The following is a 13,495-nucleotide window of genomic DNA, read 5'->3' as shown; positions in this document are numbered from 1 at the left end:
TCAGTTCTTCTGCTTCCGGCGTCACATTGTGTAATATTTTCCAGCTATGTGTGGAGGAACATGGCGATACCGTGGAGGCACTGTTGGAGGTGGACTATAGGCGCTACGAGTACAAGTGTACTAGAAACCATATGCGGTTTTAATGGAAGGTCTGCTACGTTTGCTGCTTCGTCTTTCCGAGGAACAGGGGCCGGCACTGGCTCGGGAAAGGAGGTAGGTAACGTGCGCCCGTGTCAGTGCCAAGATTTCGCCGGGCGGGAGTGCTGTCAACTCAATCAAGGTCAACCAGTATATAACCTGCAAGCTGATCTTCTTAATGGGTTGTAGCTTGCCTTGTGTAGCTATATTGGGATTTAGTCCAGTTTATTCCAGTTGTTGTAGCGAACTAAAAACATCTATATTTTATGAAGGACATTGGTTTTGTAGATATAGTTACAGTAAAGATTGTTGCTATATAACAAGATGGTTTGGATTTCTAGCTAGCCATATCTTGCTGGTTTGTTATGCATTCTCAGTTTAGCTAAAGGTCAAGACAATTCATGTCATTGCAGGCTACACTGTACCAAGCCTTGCACTTGATTTTTCTCACTGGCTTAACCCTTTTAGTTCAGACGGGGCACTAGGTTGTAGGGTTGGGCCGATGTATAATTAAACCTAATAATATAATGATATTTGACACTGATATATCGTCATGTCCAAGACTATACTTTATTCCCCTCAAACTCAGCCAGCTCCACTTTGTTTTTTCATCGTTCCCATCTAACCAGGGACTGATTTAGACCTGGGACACCAGTTGGGTGGAATGAATTATCAGGTAGAACACAGAACCAGTAGGCTCTGGACCTCGTAGGGTAAGAGTTGAATACCCCTGCTCAATTCGAACTAAACAAATAAACAATGTGCAGTTTTATAAGTTAGGCTGTATCAAATATGTTGAAAATGAAGTGAATGACCTAAGCCTTATTTTTTGGGGTCATACTAAGATTATTTAATGAGAACGCGACTGCAATTTGTTTGCTTATTTACGATATTATAAAGTCTGGATTTATCTAGTCATTATCGGAGCAAAATTATTATATCGGATATCGCAAAATTTGGAGTAGCTTATAGAAGGGGTGTCCTCAAATATCACCCAACCCTACCATGTTGTTACTAGACAGAACTGTCAGTGGGTAGCCTACATTGCTTGGTCAAGAGTATGTGGTTCATAGCCTAGAATAACCTAAACTAGGCTACCTCGCAGTGGCGTCATGTCCTTCAGTAACTTGAGTAAAAGTTGTCAAATACCCGCCTGACTAAAAGTTTGGCTACATGTGCTTAAGTTGTTGTACTCAGGTTATTCATTTGTGACATTGATTTATTTCAGGGACTGTCCTCCAGGCCTGTAGACACAACCTCAATAGGCAACTATATATTGACAAGGTGAGTCTGAGATTGAAATATGATATGCAGTAATTTATATAGATAGAGAAATATGATATACAGTACCACTCAAAAGTTTGGACACCTACTTATTCAAGGGTTTTTATTTATTCGTACTATTTTCTACATTGTAGAGTAATAGTGAAGACATCAAAACCTATGAAATGGAACATATGGAATCATGTAGTAACCAAAAAAGTGTTAAACAAATAAAATAAATGTATTCTTCAAAGTAGCCACCCTTTGCCTTGATGACACCTTTTCCCACTCTTGGCATTCTCTCAACCAGCTTCATGAGGAATGTTTTTCAACGGTCTTGAAGGTGTTCCCACATGCTGAGCACTTGTTGGCTGCTTTTACTTCACTCTGCAGTCCAACTCATCCCAAACCATCTCATTTGGGTTGAGGTTGGGTGATTGTAGAGACCAGGTCATCTGATGCAGCACTCCATCACTCTCCTTCTTGGTCATATAGCCCATACACAGCCTGGATTTTTGTTTTGAGTCATTGTCCTGTTGAAAAACAAATGATAGTCCCACTAAGCGCAAACTAGATGGGATGGTGTATGGCTGCAGAATGCTGGGGTGGCCATGCTGGTTCAGTGTGCCTTGAAATTTAAATAAATCACAGACAGTGTCAGAAGCTAAGCACCATCACATCTTCTCCATGCTTCACAGTGGGAACCACACATGCAGAGATCATCCGTTCACCCACTCTGTGTCTCAAAGACACGGCGGTTGAAACCAAAAATATCAAATTTGGAATCATCAGACTAAAAGACAGATTTCGATCGGTCTAATGTCTATTGCTCGTGTTTCTTGGCCCAAGCAAGGCTCTTCTTCTTATTGGTGTCCTTTAGTAGTGGCTTCTTTGCAGTAATTTGACCATGAAGGCCTGATTCACGTAGTCTCTGAACAGTTGATGTTGAAATGTGTCTGTTACCTGTTAGATTCTAAATGAACAGAGTAAAACTCATGGACGATTAGTAAAGCTCAAACCAAGTTTATTCACCCAAAGGGTCAGACAGCTGAACAGACAAAGACTTGTTCCCACCAGCACGTGTGTGTGTATATGTGTGTGTGTATATATATATATATATATATATATATATATATATATATATATATATATATATATATATATATATATATATATATACCAATTTGGGTGAAGTCTCCTCCTTCCCTCTAAACATTACATATTTATTGCTAGGCAGGAATTTTGTGATTTGGGTAGTTAACTGTTCCTCCTCCCTCAACGTGACCTGACCGCGGCCCCCGTTCCTCACTAATCCACAGCTCTCCATCCTTATCAGTGACTGCAACCATGTGATTGCCTTTCCTTTACTCAATACATTCCAAGCTTAATTGTCTCCACCACATACATTCCTCCTACAGATAACCAGTAACTTCTGGTGTAGAAACCAGACTGTGGCACTCCTCATTTCCATAGGACACCTGATGATTAACAATGTTTAGAAGTCAGAACCTGTCACTTGAACTCTGAAGCATTTATTTGGGCTGTAATCTGAGGTGCAGTTATTCTTATGAATTTATCCTCTGCAGCAGAGGTAGCTCTGGGTCTTCCTTTCCTGTGGCGGTCCTCATTAGAGCCAGTTTCATCATAGCGCTTGATGGTTTTTGCGACTGCACTTGAAGAAATGTTCAAAGTTCTTGACATTTCACGGAGCGACTGACCTTCATGTCTTAAAGTAATGATGGACTGTCGTTTCTCTTTGCTTATTTGAGCTGTTCTTGCCGTAATATGGACTTGGTCTTTTACCATGATTCTATATGTGTTATTTTATAGTTTTGATGTCTTCACTATTATTCTACAGTAAAGAAATCCTTGAATGAGTAGATGCGTCCAAACTTTTGACTGGCACTCTAAATAGATGTGATAATTGTTATATGTACATTTTTACAGTAGGCACAAATCAAGGTTGCTTTACCCCACACCAAAGCCTTGCTGCAGCAAAGGGATACACAGTGATGCCAAGCTGAAGGACCCGTTCTCACTAGCCCAAAAAGACTTGAATCATTTGTATGATGATATTAAAAAGGTAAGTCGCCTGACTTGGAGTCGTCATGTAGCATGGTCACAGTGGTGTTGGCTACTTACTCCGTCTCATTTAGCTTCTATGCCCAGTTCAGACTACTGTGACTGATTTTTAAAGTTACGAACCCCAATAAAGGTGTCATTTCTGTTCTTCACAGGAGCTTTTTGTGTCCAAATCAGAGCTGAAGTCCTTATGTGACTACTACTTTGACGGGAAGGGCAAGGCCTTCCGACCAATGATAGTGGTGCTGATGGCCCGGGCCTGCAATATTCACAGCAACAGAGACGGGTAAGATATTATCCTGGGTATTGTGCAGTGAACTAGGTAGGTAGTATGGATACTAGGTACATACATGCCTGGTAGTAAGTAGCCTAATGGTCTACAAGAGGCAGACTTGGGTGAGAAACTATGCTAATGAAATGTATCTATCTAGCACACACACCAGGAACCACTTGGCACAAGTGACTGGGGAGAATAAACATTTTAGAAAGGTAAGATAGGCTGTACCCTTTGATTTGCTGTTTAAGACTTTGTTGCCGGAGATGGATGTAGGCTATTACAGTTGAAGTGAATCATGCCCATGCTATTTCATTGCAATAACCATGTCATAAAAGTATTTATTCAGGCTGCCCTTATCAGTGATTGTCTATTGAACCAATAGGTGTGACTATGTAGTTCTCTGTCTGTCTGTGTAGAGATCTGCTCCCAGGTCAGCGGTCCATAGCTATGATCTCTGAAATGATCCACACTGCCAGCCTGGTCCACGATGATGTCATCGACGGCTCGAACAAGCGGAGGGGGATGACTACCATCAACGAAGTGTGGGGGGAGAGAAAGGTGAGCGGAGTCCCCCGACCTGGGTTTTGTCTGTTAGCAGTAGCCAGTCATGGTGTCACATTACACACTATACTAAGCTATTCAACTACAACATATGCAGTTCATGTTATTGAGGGAAATGGTCATATGAAAGGGCCCAAGTTGTCTTGAAAATATGCAAGACAAACAACTTTTGTACTGCGTCTTATGATAAACTAATACACCCTAGTTGTGAGATCGTATGACTGAATGGTTTTATTAATCATGTGTTCTCTATACTCTCCCAGGCCATTTTAGCTGGAGATTTCATCCTCTCGGCAGCCTCCATGGCTCTGGCCCGTATCGGCAACAACACAGTGGTGTCAGTGTTGTCTCAGGTCATAGAGGATCTGGTGCGAGGTAAGGACCCAAACAAGTATGTTGCACAATATCGTTGTTGCGTTGCACAAGATATGCAGTCCGTTTCAGTTCAAACTGTTTATTTTTATCCGTTTCCTTGGCTGTTTCAGTTACTGTACACTTTACCAGAACTACACAGTCAAGACTGTTGTAATGCAACGCTTCTGATTCTGTAAGGGGAAATGAGTAATCAACGTTCAAAGCGTATAGGAAACGCCATCTCTTTTCACACTAACATATTTGTTGATGTTCCAGGGGAATTCATGCAGCTGGGCTCCAAGGAGAACGAGAGCGAGAGATTCAAGCACTACCTCGAGAAGACCTTCAAGAAGACTGCCAGTCTTATAGCAAACAGTTGTAAAGCAGTATGTACGTTCTATCTCCACAACAATAACAGACTTGCAGGAAGTCCTAGGGCAGAACTGAAAAGGTGTGTGTTGACTGGCTGTCATTTTTCCATTCAAGGTATCTATTCTGGTGAACTCGGATCCAGAGGTACAGGAAATAGCCTTTCAGTACGGGAGGAACGTAGGCATCGCCTTTCAGGTACATTTCTGATATTTGCTTTTGCCTCTTGAATGGGTGTTGTATAATCTTCTTACTTTTTAATATATTCGTTTTGTTTATAAATGAATGAAGTTATTAAAGTTGACTTCATGTTAATTCTGTGTGTCCTAGCTGGTGGATGATGTGCTGGACTTCACAGCATGCGCCAGCCAGCTAGGAAAGCCTTCGGCTACAGACCTTAAGCTGGGCCTGGCCACCGGACCAGTCTTATTTGCCTGTCAACAGGTGTGTTTATTGTGAGAGTTGAACAGTCAACCTTTAGCTCCCCATATGGGAAATGAATAACTCTTCTAGTTACTGTCCAACATTGCTATTTCTAGATTGAAACACAGTGACTGACTGGTATGTATGTATGTGCCTAACTGTGTAGTCTGTGACAGTGTATTTTACCGTTTACACTTTAGTTTCCTGAGCTGCATGCTATGATTATGAGGCGGTTCAGCACCACTGGAGACGTGGCTCGGGCCTGGCAGTATGTTCTGGAGGTAAGGCTGTTGATGACGATGGACGGACACATTTATACCTTTGTGAGAATTGCGTGTTTAAAAACAATCTGGAAATTCTATTGGTCCTGTGGTTATGTTGTCTGCCTCTGCATTGCTTACTATTTGGGGTTTTAGGCTGGATGTCTGTAAAGTACTTTGTGACAACTGCTGATGTAAAAATGGCTTCATAAAATACACCCGCCTGGTTTCTCTTTCCCTCTTTCCCTCAGAGTGATGGTGTGGATCAGACCAACTACCTGGCCCAGAGCTACTGCCGGGAGGCCATCCGGCAGATCAGCCTGCTCAGGCCCTCCCTGGAACGGGACGCCCTCATCAGGCTCACTGAGATGGTCCTCACCCGCGACAAGTGAGCTCCCACCCCCAGGCTTCACTTCAGGCAGCTACCTGTTCTGTGGAAGCCCCCCCCCATGGAGGGTTAGATGCCAGGATGATGATGATGATGAGGAGGGAAGGTGGTTAATGTTTCATCAGTGATATTCCCAGTGGGTCCTGATGGAGCACTGTTTATGCAGCTTTTTGTACATAACTAAGTTAAAGGTGGAACTAAACGGTGCATACACAGGTTCTTCAGGACTGACTTTTGAGTGAGATGCACTGCTTCACATTACCCATGGCTTCTTTCTCCCCTCTGGAAAACCCTTAGGTCCTCACAGAAAAGAGTGATATGTTATTGGCACCAGTGGTTTTTAATGCTAGTCCTGTAGGACCCCTGCATCTACAGGTTTTTGAACCCCCCCCCCCCCCCACCTATTCTTCAATTGAACTTCAACAAAGCGTTCAAATAGCACGTCATGAGGCATGAACACAGACCTATATGCACAGGGACCCTCCAGGATCATTGTTGAAACATGATTTTCAGTGTATACAGTACTGTAAATGCAGCCACCGCCCTACCTCCAACCGGCAAGACTGTATTTGGTCATCAAAGGCGGTTGTTATTACACGTGAGGCTTGGGGCGGGATGGACCCTGCAGAATCACTCCAAGATGGAGTATCATTATTGTGTGTGTGGATCTGTATTAAGGAGTTGCTCGAAGATCCGCCCGCAGTCCGCACCGTAACGGCCAAATGTCAAACGTTTGTCAGGGTGACTCTTGTCAATTGGAGAATGTTATATTGTAGGTATTTCCTGTCACAAGTGATTAAAGGTCCCAAACAGTCATTCTGATTCCCATGTAACGTAGCCTTTTGAGTGACTAAAACATCACCCACAATATTTTTAAGTTTGAGAAATATATACACTGCTCAAAAAAATAAAGGGAACACTTAAACAACACAATGTCAATCACACTGTCCACTTAGGAAGCAACACTGATTGACAAATGTCACATGATGTTGTGCAAATGGAATAGACAAAAGGTGGAAATTATAGGCAATTAGCAAGACACCCCCAATAAAGGAGTGGTTCTGCAGGTGATCACAGACCACTTCTCAGTTCCTATGCTTCCTGGCTGATGTTTTGGTCACTTTTGAATGCTGGCGGTGCTTTCACTCTAGTGGTAGCATGAGACGGAGTCTACAACCCACACAAGTGGCTCAGGTAGTGCAGCTCATCCAGGATGGCACATCAATGCGAGCTGTGGCAAGAAGGTTTGCTGTGTCTGTCAGCCTAGTGTCCAGAGCATGGAGGCGCTACCAGGAGACAGGCCAGTACATCAGGAGACGTGGAGGAGGCCGTAGGAGGGCAACAACCCAGCAGCAGGACCGCTACCTCCGCCTTTGTGCAAGGAGGAGCACTGCCAGAGCCCTGCAAAATGACCTCCAGCAGGCCACAAATGTGCATTGTCAATCAGTGTTGCTTCCTAAGTGGACAGTGTGATTGACATTGTGTTGTTTAAATGTTCCCTTTATTTTTTTGAGCAGTGTATTTTTTTCTCTCATGTCAAACTACCGGGAAGTCCGAAAATATTGAGTCAGTGGGCGGGGAGCTAGTAGGCTGAGTGGGCGGGGAGCTGACCTTGACAGGCGTTCCCAAGAACCGCCTATGTCAAGCAACATTGATGCAGTGTTAGTGAGATTATCTCAAGCAAATTTGCTGAAACACAAACAACATCCAATCCTGTCATATATCAAATCATGGTTTCACTAATTGTTTGGTTATTGTAACTATCAATGTAGACAAAATGTTGGCTATATAATTTAGTGAGCTAGCCCAAATGGAATTGTCAGCACTGTTTATCACGCTAGCTAGCTGGTTCACCTTGGACAATTTCAGTTGGGCTTTTTATTTATTTGTGTTTACAAAACATTAGGAACTACCTTCCTAATATTGAGTTGCAACCCCTTTTTGCCCGCAGAACAGCCTCAATTTGTCAAAAGAGTTACACGGGGATGTTGACTCTAATGATTCCCACAGTTTTGTCAAGTTGACTGGATGTCCTTTGGGTGGTGGAACATTCTTGATACACACGGGTAACTGTTTGAGTGTGAAAACCCCAGCAGAGTTGCAGTTCTTGACACACTCAAACCGCTGTGCCTGGCACCTACTACCACACCCCGTTCAAAGGCACATACATTTTTGTCTTGCCCATTCACCCTCTGAATGGCACACACACACAATCCATGTCTTGAGGTTTAAAAAGATTTCTTTAACCGGTCTCCTCCCCTTCACCTACACTGATTTGAAGTGGATTTAACAGGTGACATCAATAAGGGATCATAGTTTTCGCCTGGTCAGTTTGTCAAGGAAAGAGGTGATCATAATGTCAAGAAGTTATTCATTTTTGTTTGACATGTGTCTTAATGTAATGACATGAACACTGCGTCTGAGGTGTGGGCAACCCATCCTGGCTAAAGACATAACTAGCTATCACCCAGACACTTAAATAGAGGAAACCTCTAATTCTATTTGGTGACACGCTGCAGTCACATTCTTGCGCCAGTGGGCTAGCTAGCGGTACTTACTTAAATTAGGTATAAGATGGTGGTGTATTAAAATGAGGCTTTTTGTGATATCACAAATCCCTTAATAATCCTGCCTCTTAGTGTTTGACATGGGGGAGAGCACCAGTAACTTTCTGATCAATGTAGAAGCAACATCCATTTGTCCTACTTTGATCTGGATTCATGAAAAACTGATTTTTCACTGTTCGGGACTTTTAATAAACCCAGGCCTTAACATCCACACTGACTGTGTACTCGCATTAAAAGTTATTTTTTAAAGTCAAGCTTTACCTTTGTTTTCATTCCCAATTACCACGCCACTACGTACATAGGACAATGGTTTATTAGAAAAGACTGTACATTCATTTTTCAATGAACATATATATACAAACTAACAGCAGAGAGGAGAGCTTTGATATTTCTACCCATTGAGCTGGAACATAACATAGCAAACAAAGTATCAAGGCATTAGCTGCTACAACCTGAAATGGTAAACAGTGACAAGCGCAGTTACTTTCATGTTTTGAGTACGGACAGGAAAGACTTATCATGTAGGAAGAAAATGGTGAAGTCTGCAATTTTGCAGCTTAACCTTCAACTGATAAACACCTACCTGAATTGTCATGAAGCAATCGATAGTCTGTCATTCCTAAGGGATAATTACAACTATAAATGAATATGGACAAAGTGGGTGGGGTCAATTTGGAACAAGGAAATAAACAATTTGGCATCAAGATATCCAGACCTGAGTTACGAAACCAAACCGTTACTGGTTAAAAATGACAGATCTAAAACTATTTTTACTTCGTGAAGACTGAGGAGGTATCCGAGTTCATATTGGCCTCCATTTTTACGGAATAGTAAAACGTCACGACAAAAAGAGTTTGAAAACTTTGAAAACTGAGCCCACGTACACTGTATGAAATACAATCTATCTTAATCCATTTATAGTAGTTTACATTATATTTAGGCCTACAGAGTTCATTTTGTTCAGATTAGTAAAACATTACTGTGACGTATTCCTTAAGCTGGATATGGAACTAAAATAGTCGAGTTGCTTTAGATACATTACCATATGGAACATTATCATGTAAATTGAATAAATGTTTAAATACAAATTAGAGCATTTAGAAAATAAGACCATCACGTCAACAAGTCCGAAAATGGCTTTTATATCTAGATAATTCAATCAATAAAAAAATAATAAAATGGAAATATTACAACAAAATGGAAGCATAATGGCATTAAAACGTAGAGGTTATACATTTTTAATTTAGCATGCTTTACATCCAGACTTAATTTCAGGAATGACTGAAATAAAAAGTAAAAGGTTTTGTTATTCATAAAAAGCCACTGAAGTTTGAATTCAACATCCAAAATGGATCCGCCTTGTGATTGTGAGAACCTTGATTATACAAAACAGAATCTTCTGTTGGACATTTGCATGTGTGGCATGTAGCCTGCTTGAGATACTGTGATTAGCATTTACACTACAGACACCCAACAGGCTGCAGCTCACTCACATTATATACAATTAGCAGTAGTAACACTTCCACTGAAGGTGTGCACACAAGATCACCAGAATGCCTACATATGCTCCATATAGCATAATACTCGATACACAAAGAAATCAAGATAAGCTCATGAATAATGTATAGGTCAATAGATGTCGACAAACGCTAATGAATAGTCGGGGTCAGATGTTATGTTGCGCATATGTAGACAGGAAGAACAAAGAAGAATAAAACTTAAATGTCCTTCAGCTAGTTTTACCGTGGTCTTTGAAAACATCTTTACACCACAGCCCTTGTGAGCAAGTCATCAGCCTTATCCTAATCATTCTTTGTATACTTTATAAAAATGTCCCCCAACCCACCCATAACACCTAAATAAAGTAAATTGTTTTATTTATTTGCAATCAGTATAAGGGAACAAGCGTTCCGTCATATCCAAAATCACTTCTCTTAAGATTGGTATGGTCAGACTCCGGTTTTTATTGGTATCTGTAGTAACCTAGATATGACTTAATCAATATACTGGAGTAGGGGTGCCTTCACTCGGCATAGTGCATGATGGACTCTACGTAGTTGCCGGGGAACAGGCCCGTGACCCCGCTGCTTAGGCCCTCGAACCAGCCGTCATCGTTCTTCTTGATGATGTAGATGATGGCTCCCTCCACGAAGCTCAGCTCATCTTCTTTATCTGCTGCGTAGTCGTAGATGGCCACCACTGAGGAGGGAAAAACATCAGTGAGGGAACATCTCAAATGCATTCCCTTTTGATCCCTCACGTCCTTTCTCCTCACCTCAAAACCCATTGGATGAGGTGGTCAGAGGTCCCCCCCACCCTGATTTTCTCATCCGGTGGGTCTTCAGAACAAGGTGAGGAAAGAGGCCGCAAGGAATCAAGGAAATGCAATTGAGATTCTCCCTATTAAAGAAAGAGTTTGCCTGAAGATTTTAACCTATTAAGCATTAAAGTGCTTCAGTATTTGAATAGTGCAGTGTAGTTTAAATAAATGTGAATGGTATGGTAGGGAGGGAGAAGAGCCGCGCTCAGTAAAGAAGAGTGGTGTCAGTATTGATCCCTGAGGCACACCTTTCTCTATGTAACTCTTGGGCGCCCACTCGGGGTCTACGTCAGCATAAGGGTCGTTGTAGTGCACCACAGCTGCTTCCTCTTCATCCTCGTAGTCAACTGGCGGGGGTGGAGGAGGGGGAGGAGCCTCATCAAACATGGGCAGGTCATCCGGCGGAGGAGGCGGAGGCGGAGTAGGTGTGTCCGCAACTGCCAAACGGCAGTAGAAGGGAGGGGGCAGAAATGAGATTAGGAACGCTGCCTGAAACTGGGACGAAGGAAACAGCACATTACATATGGGCTGCACATGCAACTGAGAAAACCATGCAAAACCGTGCAATCGTAGCAGAGCAACATGCAGGGGTGTGTATATGCTAGGCACCGATGGTTAGTCGGGCAGGGACCAAATGCACGACAGCGAGTTGTTGGCATGCCGATTTTGACCGTTGTTCCTCCAGGTCACTTGTTCAAGTCACTTTTTAAGAAATGTCATTTAGTTGTAAGTGTTCTTTGCCACTAAGGCAATGCTGCACTTTAATGTGAACTTGTTTGGACACTTTCCATCATCTTCCCACAACATTTGAGTTCTCTTTTTGGTTAAAATTAATGAGTAATGTCAAAAACAATACAATAGACTGCAGCCTGAATAGTAAGTTATGAGCTCTCTAAATGAGATGCTTAATTAGTATGCGTGGATCGTCGAAGTTTACCTGCATAAATCTAACATGATACCATTCATATGTTGTACCAAAGGGAACAGGAGCTAAAATATTCTCAGGGTTGTGTATATCAAAGGGGATGATATGGGCACTATTCCAAGTGGTTTTTGTTTTACTCCATCTACTGGAAATTAAAGCCGTCATACTCTTAAGAAACACCAATAAAATGGTGCTATTTCCATTCTGCCCGTAACACAAATCTGTCTAACAATAGCAGGCTAAGCTTCTTTAGCGTTACATAAAAGCATGCACACTATTTCTCTGTTGATCACACACACACAACAAATTCGCATATGTTAAGTCCTTCCGCTCATACAGTGCATTTTTTGAGTGAAATTATACTTTATACTTAACATTTGCCTTATCGTACACGTGGGACTTTGTGGAAATACCATTTCAGCTGCCAATTTCATTGTACATTCTCCTAAATAATCCTGGAATGGAGCACTGAAGAAAGCAATGGGTGCCAATGGTAATAAGAATGTGTCTATCAGAACTACTTATTAACACAGACAGTAGATGAGGATGATGATATTGAGGATGGTTAGTGTCAAGCATAAGACTGACAAATAAGTGAACAGGCACAAGGCATGCTGTGTGTGATTGACAGATGGAGGTGTTCTACATCTAGTTCTACAGAGGTGTTCTACATCTAGTTCTACATCTAGTTCTACAGAGGTGTTCTACATCTAGTTCTACATCTAGTTCTACAGAGGTGTTCTACATCTAGTTCTACAGAGGTGTTCTACATCTAGTTATACATCTAGTTCTACAGAGGTGTTCTACATTAGTTCTACAGAGGTGTTCTACATCTAGTTCTACAGAGGTGTTCTACATCTAGTTCTACAGAGGTGTTCTACATCTAGTTCTACAGAGGTGTTCTACATCTAGTTCTACAGAGGTGTTCTACATCTAGTTCTACAGAGGTGTTCTACATCTAGTTCTACAGAGGTGTTCTACATCTAGTTCTACAGAGGTGTTCTACATCTAGTTCTACGGAGGTGTTCTACATCTAGTTCTACGGAGGTGTTCTACATCTAGTTCTACATCTACGGAGGTGTTCTACATCTAGTTCTACAGAGGTGTTCTACAGAGGTGTTCTACATCTAGTTCTACAGAGGTGTTCTACATCTCGTTCTACATCTAGTTCTACAGAGGTGTTCTACATCTAGTTCTACAGAGGTGTTCTACATCTAGTTCTACATCTACGGAGGTGTTCTACATCTAGATCTAGAGGGAAAAGAAGAGCGTGTAGTGGGCCTCAGGACTTACTGTTCTCCTGCACCCTGGCCACAAAGCCTGTCAGAGGTATCTGTGGAGTCAGCTGGGGCATGGGAGGAGGAGGGGGAGCGATAGACACTGGAAGCCGCCACAGGCGCACACCGACAGACAGACAGACAGACACACACACACACCGGCACACAGACAGACAGACACCGACAGACACAGAAACAGACATAAACAAAACGAAATAGAGAAAGCAAGGATATAAAGTAGACAGAGGACAGATATCAGTCACCCAGAACAATATAGGAAAATATTAAGAG

The 13,495-nt window shown here is 42.1% G+C and overlaps 2 protein-coding genes and 1 long non-coding RNA gene across 14 annotated transcripts in view; 2 read left to right on the top strand and 1 right to left on the bottom strand.

Moving 5' to 3' along the window:
- The first annotated feature begins 15 nt into the window (after positions 1 to 15).
- Positions 16 to 8,936, top strand: LOC129859284 (all trans-polyprenyl-diphosphate synthase PDSS1-like). The gene is made up of 11 exons (XM_055928868.1): positions 16 to 213; positions 1,367 to 1,422; positions 3,349 to 3,484; positions 3,639 to 3,769; positions 4,177 to 4,318; positions 4,585 to 4,696; positions 4,952 to 5,061; positions 5,162 to 5,242; positions 5,375 to 5,488; positions 5,668 to 5,748; positions 5,979 to 8,936. Exons 1-11 carry the CDS (start codon positions 61 to 63, stop codon positions 6,117 to 6,119), a joined length of 1,257 nt encoding a protein of 418 aa, XP_055784843.1. The 5' UTR covers positions 16 to 60; the 3' UTR covers positions 6,120 to 8,936.
- Positions 8,937 to 8,977: 41 nt separating this feature from the next.
- Positions 8,978 to 13,495, bottom strand: part of LOC129859282 (abl interactor 1-like) — a 62,934-nt gene continuing 58,416 nt past the window's right edge. For 6 of the 12 annotated variants that reach the window (XM_055928859.1, XM_055928855.1, XM_055928860.1 and 3 more), the window contains 2 exons: positions 11,251 to 11,439; positions 8,978 to 10,881 (listed from right to left, as the gene is read on the bottom strand). In XM_055928859.1, coding sequence (XP_055784834.1) covers positions 10,706 to 10,881; positions 11,251 to 11,439 — 365 coding nt within the window. In that variant the 3' untranslated portion in view covers positions 8,978 to 10,705. Of the gene's footprint in view, positions 10,882 to 11,250; positions 11,440 to 13,220; positions 13,331 to 13,495 lie in introns of all 12 variants that reach the window. The other 6 variants (XM_055928851.1, XM_055928858.1, XM_055928853.1 and 3 more) reach the window with 2 other exon arrangements.
- LOC129859285 (uncharacterized) lies at positions 12,378 to 12,834 on the top strand. Its single transcript, XR_008760143.1, has 3 exons — positions 12,378 to 12,589; positions 12,664 to 12,725; positions 12,775 to 12,834. It is a non-coding gene; the product is annotated as an uncharacterized LOC129859285 (long non-coding RNA).

This window comes from Salvelinus fontinalis, chromosome 7, assembly GCF_029448725.1.
Source record: "Salvelinus fontinalis isolate EN_2023a chromosome 7, ASM2944872v1, whole genome shotgun sequence".
Taxonomy (NCBI): domain Eukaryota; kingdom Metazoa; phylum Chordata; class Actinopteri; order Salmoniformes; family Salmonidae; genus Salvelinus; species Salvelinus fontinalis.
The sequence above is the reverse complement of the archived record's forward strand: the minus strand, read 5'-3'. Positions and strand labels throughout refer to the sequence as shown.

Bases quoted from the DNA above. Each gene is read 5' to 3' on its own strand.
- LOC129859284 (XM_055928868.1), top strand. From the start codon at position 61: ATGGCGATACCGTGGAGGCACTGTTGGAGGTGGACTATAGGCGCTACG. The intron at 214-1,366 runs GTAGGTAACGTG...GATTTATTTCAG, and splicing joins GCACTGGCTCGGGAAAGGAG to GGACTGTCCTCCAGGCCTGT. The intron at 3,485-3,638 runs GTAAGTCGCCTG...TGTTCTTCACAG, and splicing joins TGTATGATGATATTAAAAAG to GAGCTTTTTGTGTCCAAATC.